This window comes from Chelonoidis abingdonii, chromosome 7 (assembly GCF_003597395.2).
Source record: "Chelonoidis abingdonii isolate Lonesome George chromosome 7, CheloAbing_2.0, whole genome shotgun sequence".
NCBI lineage: Eukaryota > Metazoa > Chordata > Testudines > Testudinidae > Chelonoidis > Chelonoidis abingdonii.
Window position 1 is genome coordinate 11,313,271 of NC_133775.1, and position 15,376 is coordinate 11,328,646.

The 15,376-nt window shown below is 39.7% G+C and overlaps 1 protein-coding gene across 1 annotated transcript in view; it reads left to right on the top strand.

Moving 5' to 3' along the window:
• Positions 1-15,376, top strand: part of ZFYVE9 (zinc finger FYVE-type containing 9) — a 104,706-nt gene that overhangs the window by 75,954 nt on the left and 13,376 nt on the right. The window contains exons 9-13 of the mRNA XM_032768402.2: positions 649-771; positions 1,792-1,947; positions 10,948-11,172; positions 11,852-11,934; positions 12,537-12,641. Coding sequence (XP_032624293.1) covers positions 649-771; positions 1,792-1,947; positions 10,948-11,172; positions 11,852-11,934; positions 12,537-12,641 — 692 coding nt within the window. The remainder of the gene's footprint in view (positions 1-648; positions 772-1,791; positions 1,948-10,947; positions 11,173-11,851; positions 11,935-12,536; positions 12,642-15,376) is intronic.

A 15,376-nucleotide genomic window follows, 5' to 3' on the forward strand; every position in this document is an offset into this window, starting at 1 on the left:
GCTCCCTCCTTTGCTGTTGCACTGTAGGCTGTTGCACTTAGATTGTAAACTCTGTGACTGAAGCTCCTAGGTGCTACCACAATATAAATACTAAGTGTTAACATTTTTGTTTTTTTTTTAGCATTTCACATTGTAGTCTACACTAGCACTTGTTTCTAAAAGGAAGTCAAAGGATTGATTTTTCAGGTTGTTAACTGCTATTGAGGGATAGCTCAGTGGTTTGAGCATTGGCCTGCTAAATCCAGGGTTGTGAGTTCAGTCCTTGAGAGGGCCACCTAGGGATCTGGGGCAAAAATAAGTACTTGGTCCTGCTAGTGAAGGCAGGGGGCTGGACTCAATGACCTTTCAAGGTCCCTTCCAGTTCTAGGAGATAGGTATATCTCCAATTATTATTAAAATTAAATTAGTTGATAAAAATTAAGGCTGGAGTTTTCAGAGGGGCCTATTGAAGTCAGGTACTCAAATCACTGAAATTTGAAAATCCTTGCCCAATAAGTATCAGAACAAAATAAATTTTAAAATGTCAGGTAAAATGTAAGTGAATCAAACTGTATACATTAGAGTGATGTCATTGCTTAGCTGATTACATTGCTGAGTAGATTACTGTCCAAATAAGCAAATGACTTCACGTTGCATTTTTTCTTATAGACTATGCAGTAGAAGAAAGACCTTCTCAGATCTCTGTGATGCAGCAGCTGGAAGATGGCAGCCCTGACCCTCTTGTGTTTGTTTTAAATGCAAATTTGCTGTCCATGGTTAAAATTGTGAATTGTAAGTTATTTTTTATTTAATAAGAGGGGGGCAAAAAGATTGTATACATATTCCTGGTTGAAAACACAGCATTTGATATTTACTGCCCACAAATCTGTGAATTGCTGCATGGAAGGAAAATGTACTATATTTTTATTCCTATTAAATTATAAAATGCACTTATCCCATGCTCTAGGCTGGATTAGTCCAGTTTGTATTTTTGTATAAAACTATCTGTACGTGGCCTGGAGCATCCTACCTACCCATCCAACCCAACAGGGCTCACTATTATTCACCAATCCTCCCCTCATTGTTAATCCACTTGAACCCATCTCAAATCTCTTTCAGTGATGCTCTGAAAACAAGCAGGATTGTGGCTCTGTCAGACCAGGGGGTGAAGTGAGTTCCAGGGTCAGACAGCCCTCGCTGAAAACACCTGGCCTCTCAGATCGTCTTGTATATATTATGGAGGGGATAGGAGTGGGGAGACTTTTAGTTTAAGTGCCTCAGTTGGTCTCCACTTTTATTTCAAAATAAAAAGCAGAACACTTTTGCAGCAACACATTTTTAGGGTCACTAAATGCTCATACAAAAGATAAAAAATGCACTTTTAAAAATGTGTGCTGGTTTTGCTACTCTCAGCATCTGACTCAACAGCAACATGTTCATATATCTTAGAACATGTCCTACATCCCCCTTTCCCAAACCTCAAAGCAGTGTAGTGGCCCAGTGGATCATGCTATACACCATCCGATTAGCCATCCCCCTGATTCCTCTACCCTCATGCACATTCCACCCCTATTTTGGAATGTAGACATCTGTTGTATTGATCTGCTCTATTGTGTTCAGGCATGTTTGTGTGCAAGATTTGAGTCATAGAGCCAAAGGTATCTTAGTAGCAAGCGCCAGAGTTATGTAATGTTACTGTAATTGATTTTTTTAAAAATGTGCTGTCTTCCTATAGTGAAGTTTGGGCATGGCAAACAGATCTTGAGTGGAAATCTACTTTTCCCAGCCTGAGTCATGTTTTCGTCTCTGCAGATGTGAACAGGAAGTGCTGGTGTTTCACTACAAAGGGAATGCATGCAGCGGGGCAGTCGGAGATAGTGATTCTCCTGCAGTGTTTACCTGATGAGAAGTGTTTGCCGAAGGATATCTTTAATCATTTTGTGCAACTTTATCGGGACGCCTTGGCAGGTGGGAATGATTTCTCTTTGAAATCTGTAGTAGGTGACTTCAATAAATAACATTAATGGACTAGAGAATTGCTTTGATAAAATTGAGAATTTATTTTTATTTAAAAGTAGAAAACTTAGTGATCAAAACTGGTAGTGGTCTGAGTTCACTTCAGTTATTAGTATTCAGTATTAGTATGATATTCACTAAGGTAAATGGAAGCGCAGTAAATAAAACAAAATATCTAAGCTCTAGTTGGAGAAGAGGGTAGCATTGCAGTAGCAACAATTATATTGAAGGGGAAGTGCTTTCCTTCTAAGCCCCTTTTGCCAGCTGTCTGTAATTTTCAAAAAATTGTACTTGGATAGAATTTTTTCTTGTTTTTTTCAGCTCAGAAGTGACTCTCTAAGGCAGGGGTTGGCAACCTTTGAGAAGTGGCATGCCAAGTCTTCAGTAATTTAAGGTTTCGCGTGCCAGTAATACATTTTACATTTACAGGGCCTCCCAACAGAACCCCAGACTGGCAGCGGGCTGAGCAGGGCTGGCGGCAGGGATGCTGGATGGCAGGGATGCTGGATGGCAGGGACCGGAACCCCAGACTGGCAGTGGCTCAGCGTGCTGACGGTCTGGGGTTCTGTCTGCCACCCGCGCTGCTGGTCTGGGGTTCTGTCCCCTGGCTCCTGCCAGCCAGGGTCCTGTCTGCCGGCCCTGCTCAGCCCGCTGCCGGTCTGGGGTTCTGTCTGACAGCTCCTGCCAGCTGGGGTCCCGGCCCCACTCAGCCTGCTGCCAGCTGGGGTTCCGTTCACCCAGGCTGGTAGTGGGCTGAGCAGGGCTGGCGGCTGGAACCCCAGAGTAGGGGCAGGCTAAGCGACTCAGCCCGCTGCTGGTCTGGGGTTCTGTCTGCCAGCTCCTGCCCACTGGGGTCCCGGCCCCACTCAGCCTGCTGCCAGCTGGGGTTCCGTTCACCCAGGCTGGTAGTGGGCTGAGCAGGGCCGGCGGCTGGAACCCCAGACCTGCGGCAGGCTAAGCAACTCAGCCAGGTGACTGTCTGGAATTCTGGCCCCTGGCTCCTGCCAGCTGGGGTCCCCGCTGTTGGCCCCACTCAGCCCGCTGCCGGCCTGAAGTTCCATCCATTCAGGCTAGGTGTGGGCTGAGCGGGGCCGGCAGCCGGGACCCCAGACCAGCAGCGCAGGCGGCAGACGGAACCCCAGATCGGTAGCACGCTGAGCTGCTCAGACCGCTGCTGGTCTGGGGTTCCGTCCGCCGGCCTCGCTCAGCCCATTGCCGGTCTGGGATTCCGTTCACCCAGGCAGGCAGCGGGCTGAGTGGGGCCGGCAGCTGGGACCCCAACTGGCAGCAGCGTGCCAGTAAAAATCGGCTCGCGTGCCACAGGTTGCCGACCTCTGCTCTAAGGTAAAATTATTTTCAGCCCTTTCTAAGTGCTCAAAGTGTGAAAGTGTGTAGGAGAAGGCAGGGGAACTGCTTCTGAGCCAGGCATGCACACATGAGAAGGGGTAAGGTGAATAAAGGCCCATCATATGCTACTACAGCATTAAGGCTGGAGTAGTCTCCATAAAATCTCTCTGTAATCTGTAAAGAGGGATTCTTCTATGCATTTATCCAGTGCCTGGTCTTGTATGCCAGGCGCTGTCCTCAGAATTTGAGCAAGAGTTACATAAATTTGAAGTTGGTAGCTCTAGTTTTTACAGTGCCTAGCACAGTGATCTCCAGACTAGGGCTGTTCAGCACTGCAGTCATACAAATAATAAATAATATAACAGTGATTTCAGTTTTGCACTCAGATTTTAACAACACATGGAAAAAAAATGCAAAAAATTGTTAATGAAGCATTGTGGTTATGGTAAATGCACTAAAATTAGGTAATTCAAAATTATGATTTCCTACAGTAATTGTAAGTTGGCCACATTGCAGCATAAAAATTGATGTCATAAAGTAATATTATGTATATATGTAAGGCATGGATGAACTGCAGTTGCTGTAGGAATCATACCAGAATTTCCTGTCTTTGATAGTTATGAAATTCCAACCATAAAGTTGTATTAACATAGTTTTTTATACCTAATTTAGATATCACTGGACAAATGGGCTGTCACTTTAACAACTGCCACTCTCAACAATCCAAAAATCATTGGTCATAAAGAAAAAAAAGATGTTATAAAATATCTAGATATGTTAATTTATTTTGTACTTCAGATTAGTCCTCTAGGGGAGAAATCGTATTGCACACAGGCATTTATATTAAAAATTCATATACATGTACAGATCATCTGTTGCATGTTCTGTACAAAGTATTGTGAATAATCATCCAAAGCACTCTTTGAATGATTGATTGATTCCGACTGTTAAGTGAGATAATGAAAAAGAGGGTCTCAAAATATCTGTCTTTTTACAACAAAGGTCAGCTTGTCCGGTGAAGGTGCTTGATACAAAATGTACCATTGTCACATGGCCTTACTGGTTTCAGATCTGGTGGGAATAAATAATTTCCAAATCTGACTTAACCAACAATGCAAAATCGTTGTTGTTTTCTAACTATGATGATGTATATATTGCAGTGCTACAGTGTACAGTACACTACAGAGATACATAATTTATAACTTCTACATAATGTATTCTGAGTCCTATTTTTAGCACTTTACTGGTAATAATTTGATGTACTACATCGCAGTGCTAAGAGAGGTAGTGGTTGCTGTTTTACAATTTTGAATCAGAAACCAAACTCCAGCACTTAAGAGTTCCCAGTTTTTGAGGTAGTTTTAAAAATACTTATTGCTATATTTCAGACTTCTAGTAGAAACAAATTGTATCTTGAGTAGTTGTATGATATAAAAATGATTCTCACTCAGGCTTTCATAAATCATGGCATGCAGGATAAATTCCCACAGCAGCATATAATGCATTCGTTACATATCCATCCTTTCCTCTCCCAAAGTCATGTACCTATGAGAGAGATAAAATATGCACTCATAAATATAGGATACTTGCAGACTTAACTCTCCTCTGGCTGTTTTCCTCTCTATTCACCGAGAGGCAAAAAAAAGTGAGGTGCCATGAGAATTTCTCCTGAGTGACTATAATTTCTTGGGTGGTGTTAACAAGCATGCTGGTTATTATAGACATGTCTAAGCTTCCAATTTTGCCCATTTTATCAGAGGTACTGCACCCCTCATGTTTATCAGTCTGTGAGAGTGGATTTGCGGTGAATGATAATTTATTTAAGAAATTAGAGACTGCTTGAAAGCCTGCCTAGCAATTTTATTTCTTGACTATAATATATTTATTTTAACTGGTGTTGCTGCAAGGGAAAAGAAGTAATTTTTTGTTTTCTGAAGAAAGTTTGCTGCAGAAGGTAAATAGGGAGGAACGTAACCATACTGGTTATCAATATAGTGTCTTGAACAGCTAGGATACAGAAATTGGTTCCTTAGTTTTTGTCACTGAAAATATGTGATAATTATTTTTGCTAGATTTAGGTCAGTAACAAGACATGTGGACAAACCTTTGGTGAATTTTCAGGAAACAAAATTAAATATATGTGCTAGCTCTTCCATCTCAGTTCTTCACTTTTCAACTCCACCTTCATGGAAGTAAAAATCTTAAGTGTGTTTTTATGTGTATATTATATATGGGGTAAAGTTGCATAAAACCACATTTAGTGCAGTGTTGATGCTAGTTTGAAGTTTCTGCTTTGAAACTGCAATGATTTTCTTCATAAAGCATGTCAATTCACTGTCAAGCTGGGGTCTGTTAGGTGTATAAAGAGTTTTTAATTGCATAATTGCTGATATTTTAAAGAAAAAATACAGGGTTCCAGTATGGATTGTATGCATAGAAAATATATTTTAAAATGCAGGGCTCTTAAACCAAGTGTAATTGCTGTTCCACTTTCTCCTCCCCATCATTTTGTCCCCCCTCTGGCCCCTAAAGGCTTTGTTTGTTGTCAAGCTCCCTGTTGAAGTGTTGCTTGTCTTGTTTTGAAATGGTAGGCTAATGCTTTTCTGTTGTGGTAGTAATCCCATGATGATGTCTTTGTGTTGGATATAAGCCCAGCAGGAAGTCTAGTAAGTTGAGAAATGAGAACTTTGTCCATGTCACTGCCTTCTTTGAAGCAGTCAGGCATGCTAATTGAAAGCTGCTCGATATGCCTTAGTACACTAGCTTTTCTTTTGATGGAATATGAGAAGTATTTCCATTTTAATATTGACTAATGTAAATCTGGCAACGGGTGATTTAGTTCCACTGCCTAAACACATTATATTTGCATAAGATTTTGTTTAATTTTTATTACAGTTTTCATTAAATGAGCATGAAGCATTAAGAGGAGCACCACAGAAGCCAAATACAAAGTTCATATATAAAGATGTACATATAAAACCTGGATAAATGAGAGAGGCTTCATATACCTTCAATTCTGGAGTATAATGCACAGAGATGAATGAAAAACATACATTACTTAGGCACAGAGACAAAGCCTAGGGAAGATGGCCACACCATGGCATGGAGAAGAGATGAGGCACAGAAAAAATCTAGTGTGCTCAGCTTTATATTTGTTTTCTCAAACTTGGCATCTTCTAAAGCACGTTGCACCAAAGTGTTAGATATATGGTTCTCTCCTGTATGTATTTGGCCCTCACTGCAATGCTGTCTGGTTTGTGTCTCACATTTTTAAGCAGAGAGTATGAAATTTTTTGTAGAAATTCAACTGACTTGATTTCCCCCAAATATTATTGATTCAGTTCTATTGCTGCAGGATTAAGTTGCACAAATTTCCACCTTTAAGATTGGCATTTAATCTTAGGCAGTCCTTGATGGTGATTACTGTTCATGATGAACTGAGGGCTGACTTTGCAACTGAGGCAGCTCCTACTCCACTTAATTGCATATTAACATATTAAGAAATGATACTGGGACCAATTCTCTGACATGGAATTCATCAAACGATATGGAAGACATCAATTTTAAAAAGCTCCACCCATATGGTTTCACTGAGCACTAAGTAGGGACATCTCATTTTGTATGTTATAAAGATAAGGGTACATGAGAATATACTGGCACCTAAAAATCTGTTTGTAAATAATAAGGTAGAGAACTTGAGTTGGAAGCCAGCCTGTCCTCAGTTAAAATATGGAAATAGCTGAAACTGGAAAGTTGTTTAAAGCAAGTAATGAAGAAACATGGTGGTCCTTTCCCTCCCCTTTCCTGGTATGAACTAATTTAACCAATGAGGTCAAAAAGTATTGTCTAATAAATATACAAAATTTGTTGCTCATTAAGCAAAGAAGACCCAGTGAAGAACTAAAGACAGTCGGAATAGGCCCTCAGGAGGAAAGTGACACCAATGGACTGGCGTGTGATGATTTTTTTTTTTTTTTTTATATAAATCTATAGAGCTGCTTGGGATTTAAGGTCAAGGGTAATCCAGTAAACAGAGTACTTAGTTCGTATTGAACTTCTGCAAAGCTGCTTTAGATGCATCATGCACACCTATGGCAATTTATAAATAATATTAATCTTATTACATCACATGCATTCAGCAGCTACTAGCAAAGGCACCTTTCTCTGTATTTTGGAACTACTCTAGATTTGTTTCTTTTTACAAGGAAGTTATAAGATAGTCTAAGTTAAATTATATGCTTTTGAGAAGGATAGCCTAGTTGAGGTTCCTTTATTTACAACTGCATTTTCGCTAGAAGCTTCTGAAATAACTAAGTCTTGTGTGCAGAGTAAATAATAGGATCTGGCTGTGGTTTATGGTAACCGGGTACTGGATGATTGAGTTGTAGTTTCCACTCTTCCTGGGTTTATAACCTGACTTTCAATTTGGGTTGGGATGAAAATTGTCCTGTAGGCAGCCAAAGTATGCATCCCTTGAGCTGTTGCCTTCAGAATGCTGGTGCCTTTCATTTCTGATTCAGTACTTGGCTTCAGTCACAAATGGAAATGTTTGGTCTCTTCATTATCTCTGTTGGACAGTAATCCATGTCACAGAACTGTACAATAGTATATAGCTTTATTTTCTTATTATCTTTTGTACAAACAGTACACGAGGGAGATGTATAGAATTAAATAGCTACATTTAAAATAATTCAAAGACTCATATATTTTAAGGCTAGAAGATACTATTATGATAATATAATCTCACTGAAGAACTTCAACCATAATTTTTGCATTGGCTCATAACATTTATTTGAATAATAGTAGAGGAGAAAAGATAGGCAAGAAAGAAATGTTTTCCGTGATTTGGAAATGGGCAGAGAGCCAAGACACATACTTGAAAGCTGTTTCAGAGGAAAGAGAGAGCTCTTTCATGGGCATTTTTTTTTCATAATTTTCATTCACTATTTAAACTTGGCACCTAGACACATGATTGATGTACTAGAGCCTCCATCTGCTGCTTCCTTTGTTCCTTCTGGTGCAGTGAATCAACAGAGAGAAAGAGGAGGGGGAGGGCGTGGGGTCCATTGGGGTGTCTGCCCCTTCTATTTATAGTCCTGTCCACTAAGAGGCATTTCCAGCAGGGAGCATGGCGCCTGAGAGACTATGTGGATGGGAACCCCATGCTGCTGCTTTGCTAAAAATGTAGATTTTCTACCCATGCCCCTTTTCCTGCCAGTGAATAGCCACTTAGCAGGTAATGGCCCATTGACCTTGTTTAGACCTGGCTGAGGCATAAGCCTGCGCCGTTGTCTCTGAAGAACTGGTTTGGCCACTCCCCAAACTTGGAGGATGTTTAAGGCCTTGTCTACACTAGCAGGGTAAGTCAAACTAAGTTACGCTACTCCAGCTATGTGAATAACATAATTGAAGTCAAAAGCAACAGAGAGTCCTGTGGCACCTTATAGACTAACAAATGTATTGGAGTATAAGCTCTCGTGGGTGAATACCCACTTCGTCAGACGCATGTAATGGAAATTTCCAGAGGCAGGTATAAATATGCAGGCAAGAATGAGGATAAGATAATGAGGTCAGCTCAATCAGGGAGGATGAGGCCCTATTCTAGCAGTTGAGGTGTGAACACCAAGGGAGGAGAAACTGCTTTTGTAGTTGGCTAGCCATTCACAGTCTAAAATCCTGAGCAGATGGTGTCAAATTTGCAAATGAACTGAAGCTCAGCAGTTTCTCCTTGAAGTCTGGTCCTGAAGTTTTTTTGCTGTAGGATGGCTACCTTTAAATCTGCTATTGTGTGTTGAAGTGTTCTGCGGGTTTTTGTATATTGCCATTCTTAATATCTGACTTGTGTCCATTTATCCTTTTATGTAGGGACTGTCCAGTTTGGCCGATGTACATAGCAGAGGGGCATTGCTGGCACATGATGGCGTATATAACATTGGTGGACGTGCAGGTGAATCAACCGGTGATGTTGTAGCTGGTCTGGTTAGGTCCTGTGATGGTGTCGCTGGTGTAGATATGTGGGCAGAGTTGGCATCAAGGTTTGTTGCATGGTGTGTGGTTGCTGGTGAGAATATGCTTAAGGTTGGCGGGTTGTCTCTGGGTGAGGACTGGCCTACCACCCAAGGCCTGTGAAAGCGAGGGATCATTGTCCAGGATGGGTTGTAGATCACTGATGATGCGTTGTAGAGGTTTAAGCTGAGGACTATAGGTGATGGCCATGGAGTTCAGTTAGTTTCTTTCTTGCGCTTGTCTTGCAGCAGGAGGTTTCTGGGTACACGTCTGGCTCCTTGATTTGTTTCCTTATTTCCTCGTGCAGGATCATAGTTTTGAGAATACTTGGTGAAGATCTTGTAGGTGTTGGTCGCTGACTGCGGAGTTGGAGCAAATGTGGGTGTACCTGATTCATTAAACAAAAGTGTCCAGTTTCTGCATTGGAGAGTCCATGTAAGGTCATGAAAGCCCTGAAAACAGGTTTTCTGTTAGGGGTTTTCATAGCTTGAGGCACTGTGGAAGCCAAACTTTCAGTGGATCCCTAATCTCAGTGTGATCCCCTCTTGAATTGCACCTCAATAACAAAACTGAAAGCAAGTTCCATTCATACTCAAGGTGCATATCAAAGTAACTGTCTTTTTCTCTAAGTATGACTAGATAGCATAGTAAACATGTAGTCTATCCCGATGTTCCTATACGAATTAATAGTAAGGGCATTGGTGCCTGTGTAGCTGTGTGCACAATCCCTGATTTACACACATGGAGCTAAATGAGGCAAGTACAGAAATGAATGTGTGCGCTCCTTTGTGTATGTGTTTCTACAAATATGGCTTCGTAAATGTTTCAGGTGCTCATGTCACAAGTGGATATTAAGTGGAGCAGAATTGCTTTTGTTTTTTTAAGGCCTCGTCTACACTAGAAAATTAGGTTGGTTTAACTATATTGGTCAGCGGTGTGAAAAATCCACACCCCTTAGTGTGATAGTTAAACTGACCTAAATCCCTATGTAGACAGCGCTGGGTCAACAGAAGAATTCTTCTGGCGGCCTATCTACTGCCTCTTGGAGAATCTCTCAATGGAGAATCATTCCTGTTGGCGTAGATAGTGTTCACACTGAAGTGCTACAGCTGCGCTGCTCTAGCATTTTAAGTATAGACAAGCCCTACGTTTTTAAGCTTTAAGACCTAGTTATATCACATTGACCTCTAAGATGCTTGGCAAACCCAAAATGAGGGACATCACTGATGCAGCAGATCACGAAGCTTGACATGATGTGGGAATCGCTTATTGCATGTGTAAAACTTTTCTAAACTTGGTTTTAAGGACTGACATAATTTGCAATGGTTTGACAAATCTGTTGCCTCCCCAATATGTTTTGATGCATCTGTAGTCTGAGGTGGAAATTTCAGCACAAAGATACTGTAGAATAAGGGGTAACCTGAACTTTCTTGGGTAGCTAGTATTTTCATTCTGTAATGTGTCTAATGGGAGTTAACTAAGGATGTAATTCCAGGAAGAAAAGTGTGTGTTTAATCTTATTTTTCTCTTTTGAAACAAGTTAGTGACTTTTTTGGTGGACTTCAGTGCAGTAAGATAATGAAACTTCATGGTTCCTAGGTAATGTCGTGGGCAGCTTGGGACACTCCTTTTTCAGCCAGAGTTTTCTTGGCAGTAAGGAACATGGTGGATTTTTATATGTGACATCTACATATCAGTCACTGCAGGACCTGGTGCTCCCAACTCCACCCTACTTGTTTGGTATTCTCGTTCAGAAATGGGAGACTCCCTGGGCTAAAGTGTTCCCCATCCGACTGATGCTGAGACTTGGAGCTGAATACAGACGTAAGTAGCATGTGTAAGTAGCATGTGTTCTCTTAACTGTAGTAATATATATTATTGACTTATTACAGGAAGCAAGTGGCAGAATTTAATATAAAATGATGAAGTCTGTAGGTGATTATTAAAACATTAACAACCACATTAATAAAGATCATTAATTTTGGCATTCATTGTTAGGTTGAGGGGTGTGTGTGTGTAATTAGTTTAACTTTTATGTGTATCTATTATAACTAAGATTTTCCAAACTGACTGCTGAACACTTAAACAAGTGATCTGATATTCAGAGCTGCTGTGGTTCACAGGCTGTCATGGATTTCAGTAGCTCTGGGGACATAGTACTTTAGAAAATAAGGATTTAAGAGCCTTACTTTAGACATCCTTTTCGAAAATCTTGGCATAATTTATATTTAGTTCATTTTTCCTCATAAATTTGCTGCAACATAATGTAACATGACCAAGCACATCCCTGTGCATGTTAAGTTGTATCACAGATAAAATTTTATAATATAGATAAGTATGCCAGGGAATGCAGATATTTTGCTGCCATTGGCATGTCAGAAATGTACTTTTAGTCCTTCTGTTTAAATTTTCCTATATGAAGAGGCTTAGATTCAGTCCGTTTTTTGCATAACTTTTCAATAGGTGAATCTGAATCTGATTACTCATTTTTTTATTTTCCTAGTTTATCCATGCCCACTTTTCAGCGTCAGATTTCGTAAGCCATTGTTTGGGGAGACTGGACACACAATTATGAATCTTCTCGCAGTAAGTGATGAGTGGGGTTTTTGTTTGTTTGTTCTGTCTGTATATATGGAAGGGAATGTTGTACTGTAAGATTATTTTAATTTATTTGTATAGTAACTAACTTGCAAAACACTGTTGTTGTGGTATTTGGGTGGTGACCTATTGTCTAATCTAGACATCAGACAGCAACTTTTGATGATGCAATAAATATTAATGATGTGCCCAAATCAGAACTCTGGGTCTTGAACCACTGTGAATTTTTGGATCTGGATCTAAATTTTGCTGCTCAGACCACTGTTCAAAAATTTGGTCATAATTCTGTGATTATAGAAAGTTCTAGCTGGAGCTAACTTGTTAATTCTTAAGTGTAGGGCATTCTCCATTTGGTACATGCCTTACTCTTACTCCTGGTGAATCTGAGGTCTCTGTCTAATGTAGCAGAATGCAGAGAAAGATCAAGTTTTCCTATCTAGAGTAATGGTGCATGAGTCAGGAGAAAATTAAATTTTATGCATTATACTTCTATTTAATAGTTCTGTACCTTGGTCTCTTTCTGAAAGGAGAACTACCCTGTGTCACTAATGACTACGTTGTTTCACTTCTTTGTTCCTCTAAAACACAAGGACTTCAGAAATTACCAGTATACGTTGCCAGTGGTCCAAGGTTTAGTGGTTGATATGGAAGTGAGAAAAACCAGCATCAAAATCCCCAGCAACAGATATAATGAGGTAATACTTAGAGTAAATATATATATGTGTAGTCTAGTACAATTTAAAGATAAGAGAGATTGGGTCCGAAGGAATTTATTGTGTTTGCCACTGCCAGTGAAAACTGCCTCAGAATTAAACTATAAGTATATTATGTATAAATTTTTATATATGAATTGCCTACAGAAATGAGTTATGCACAGATCAGTTCAGTGTGGCATTAGTTAAAAATAATGAATAGTTGCTCTTCTTTATACAGTGGTTATTACTTTTAAATAAACTTCAGATGTAATTAATTGAAAATCTGGGGTTAGAGAGTTGCACATACTATTCTGATTTGAGTAAAATCAGTTAAATAACACATGCTGTATGGGTGTAAAGTGAGGAAAAAATGAACTTTCTCCAAGTACATGTTGTGTATTTGTAGTGTTTGTGAAGGTATTTGTTGGATCTTTGAAGATTTTAATGCAAAATATATCTCTGTACATTTGAAATAAGAGTTTGATTTAATTGCATGAGAAAAGCTTCAGCTGTCTTTTAGAGTTAGTTGATGTTCACAGTCAAACTGTTGAGTGACAATCATTGTTGAGTGATTTGAGCAATACTGGGGACCAAACAACGGAGAGGTAATAATTCAGTGGTGATGTATCTAAAGGGCTAGTGACAAATGATCTCCTTGAGGTTTTAAAGGAAATCAGTAGCAGAGACAGGAGTCAGTCTTATGCTTTCCATCTATGATATAGCACCAAATAAGAATGAAACACAGAATAGGAGAGAAATGGATTTAGGTACTTGCCAAATAGAGATGGAGCATCAATTTGAGAAAAGAATGCATTTGTATTAATTCTTCAAAGAGAAATGATCTGTCCAGGTAGATCCCTGCAAGCACTAGAGAGGTTTGCAAACAGAGAATTTCTTATAGATACAACAAATAAACCTGGGCACTAGACTAGGATTAGCCCTTTAATATCCTGCTGATTGGTCACTTGAAAAAAATACCTGAACTAACAGCTTCTGGGTTATGGATATAAGGGGATCACCAAATTTGAATTTTCTTGAGGAAAAACTAATATAAGTATAAAAGGGTGGCACAGGACCAGTCCCTACACAGTTCTGTTCAAACAGAACAGATATCAAGATTCCACAAGCACTGCAGAACTTATTTGATGAAGTGAAGTCTTGAAATTGTAGGATGCAGTGTGGTTCATAATGAAGTTAAAAATTGATTTTGGAGGTGAACTAGAATTGTCCATTTATCTGGAGGAAAGCCCTGAATTCAATGGATTATTCAACAAAATATATGGAAGAACTTACTTTCAAAATAATTTCTTGACTAACCTCTCTTAGTTTAAATGCATAATGGTTGAAATATGACTTAATTTGAGAGTTTGAGCTATTCCATTATTTGAACCAATGTAAATTAGGAACAGATAACTCCAGGAAGGTAAGAAAGTCAAATTCAATTTTAAAAAGGAAAAAGGAATTGTTAATATAAAATAACCATTGCAAATTTGAACACACAATCTCGAGAAATGCTAGGGTTCAAATTCTCAAATAATACTAACTTTGTCAACTATAAATAATAAATTTAATTTGAATTTTGTCTAATTAATAATCCAAAATGGTAACTGTTGCTACAATGCTAAATTTTGCATTTCTTGACCTCTTGTGTTTACATTTGTCATACACAGATAGTAGGAGTTAATAGAACAGAAGTACTTTATATCTCTTTTGACTGTAAGGGGTTAACAAGTTCAGTAAGCCTGGCTGTCACCTGACCAAAGGACCAATCAGGAGACAGGATACTTTCAAATCTTGAAGGGAGGGAAGTTTCTGTGTGTGCTGTTAGTTTTGGTTGTGTTCACTCTGGGGGCCCAGAGGACCAGACGCGCAACCAGGTTTCTCTCAATCTCTCCGATACAGGCTCTTATAAGTTTAAAATAGTAAGTACTAGATAGATAAGGCGAGTTAGGCTTATGTTTGTTTTCTTTATTTGCAAATGTGCATTTGGCTGGAGGAGTTTAATTGTGCATTTGGCTGGAAGGTTCAAATTTGTATTTGGCGAAAGGATTTTAATTTGTACTTAGGCTGGGAGGGTATTCCCAGTGTCTATAGCTGAAAAATCCTGTACCTACTCCATCTTAAATTACAAGATAATTTTTTTCTCTCTTTAATTAAAAGTTCTTTGTTTAAGAATCTAATTGTTTTTTATTCTGGTGTGAGACCCCAGGGGACGGGGTCTGGATTTCACCAGGGAATTGTTGGGGAGAAAGGAGGGAAGGGGAGAGAGAGACTAATTCTCTCTGTGATAGGAATTACTTTCTCTCTAGGGAGAGTCTGGGAGGGGAAAGAGAAGGAGGGAGGAAGGTGAATTTTCCTCCTCTGTTTTTTAGATTCAAGGAGTTTAAATCACAGTGATCTTCCAGGGTAACCCAGGGAGGGGAAGTCTGGGAGAGGCAACGGTGGGGGAAAGGGTTTACTTTCCTTGTGTTGAGATCCAGAGGGTCTGGGTCTTGGGGGTCCCCGGGCAAGGTTTTTGGGGGAACCAGAGTGTACCAGGCACTGTAATTCCTGGTTGGTGGCAGCGCTTCAGGTTCTAAGCTGGTAATTGAGCTTAGAGGAATTTATGCTGGTACCCCATCTTTTGGACACCAAGGTTCAGAGTGGGGAATTGTACCATGACAACATTTATAACATTAATGTTGAAAATAGAGCTATATACTGTATGCATTTAATCCTTTTTCCTTCAGGGATGG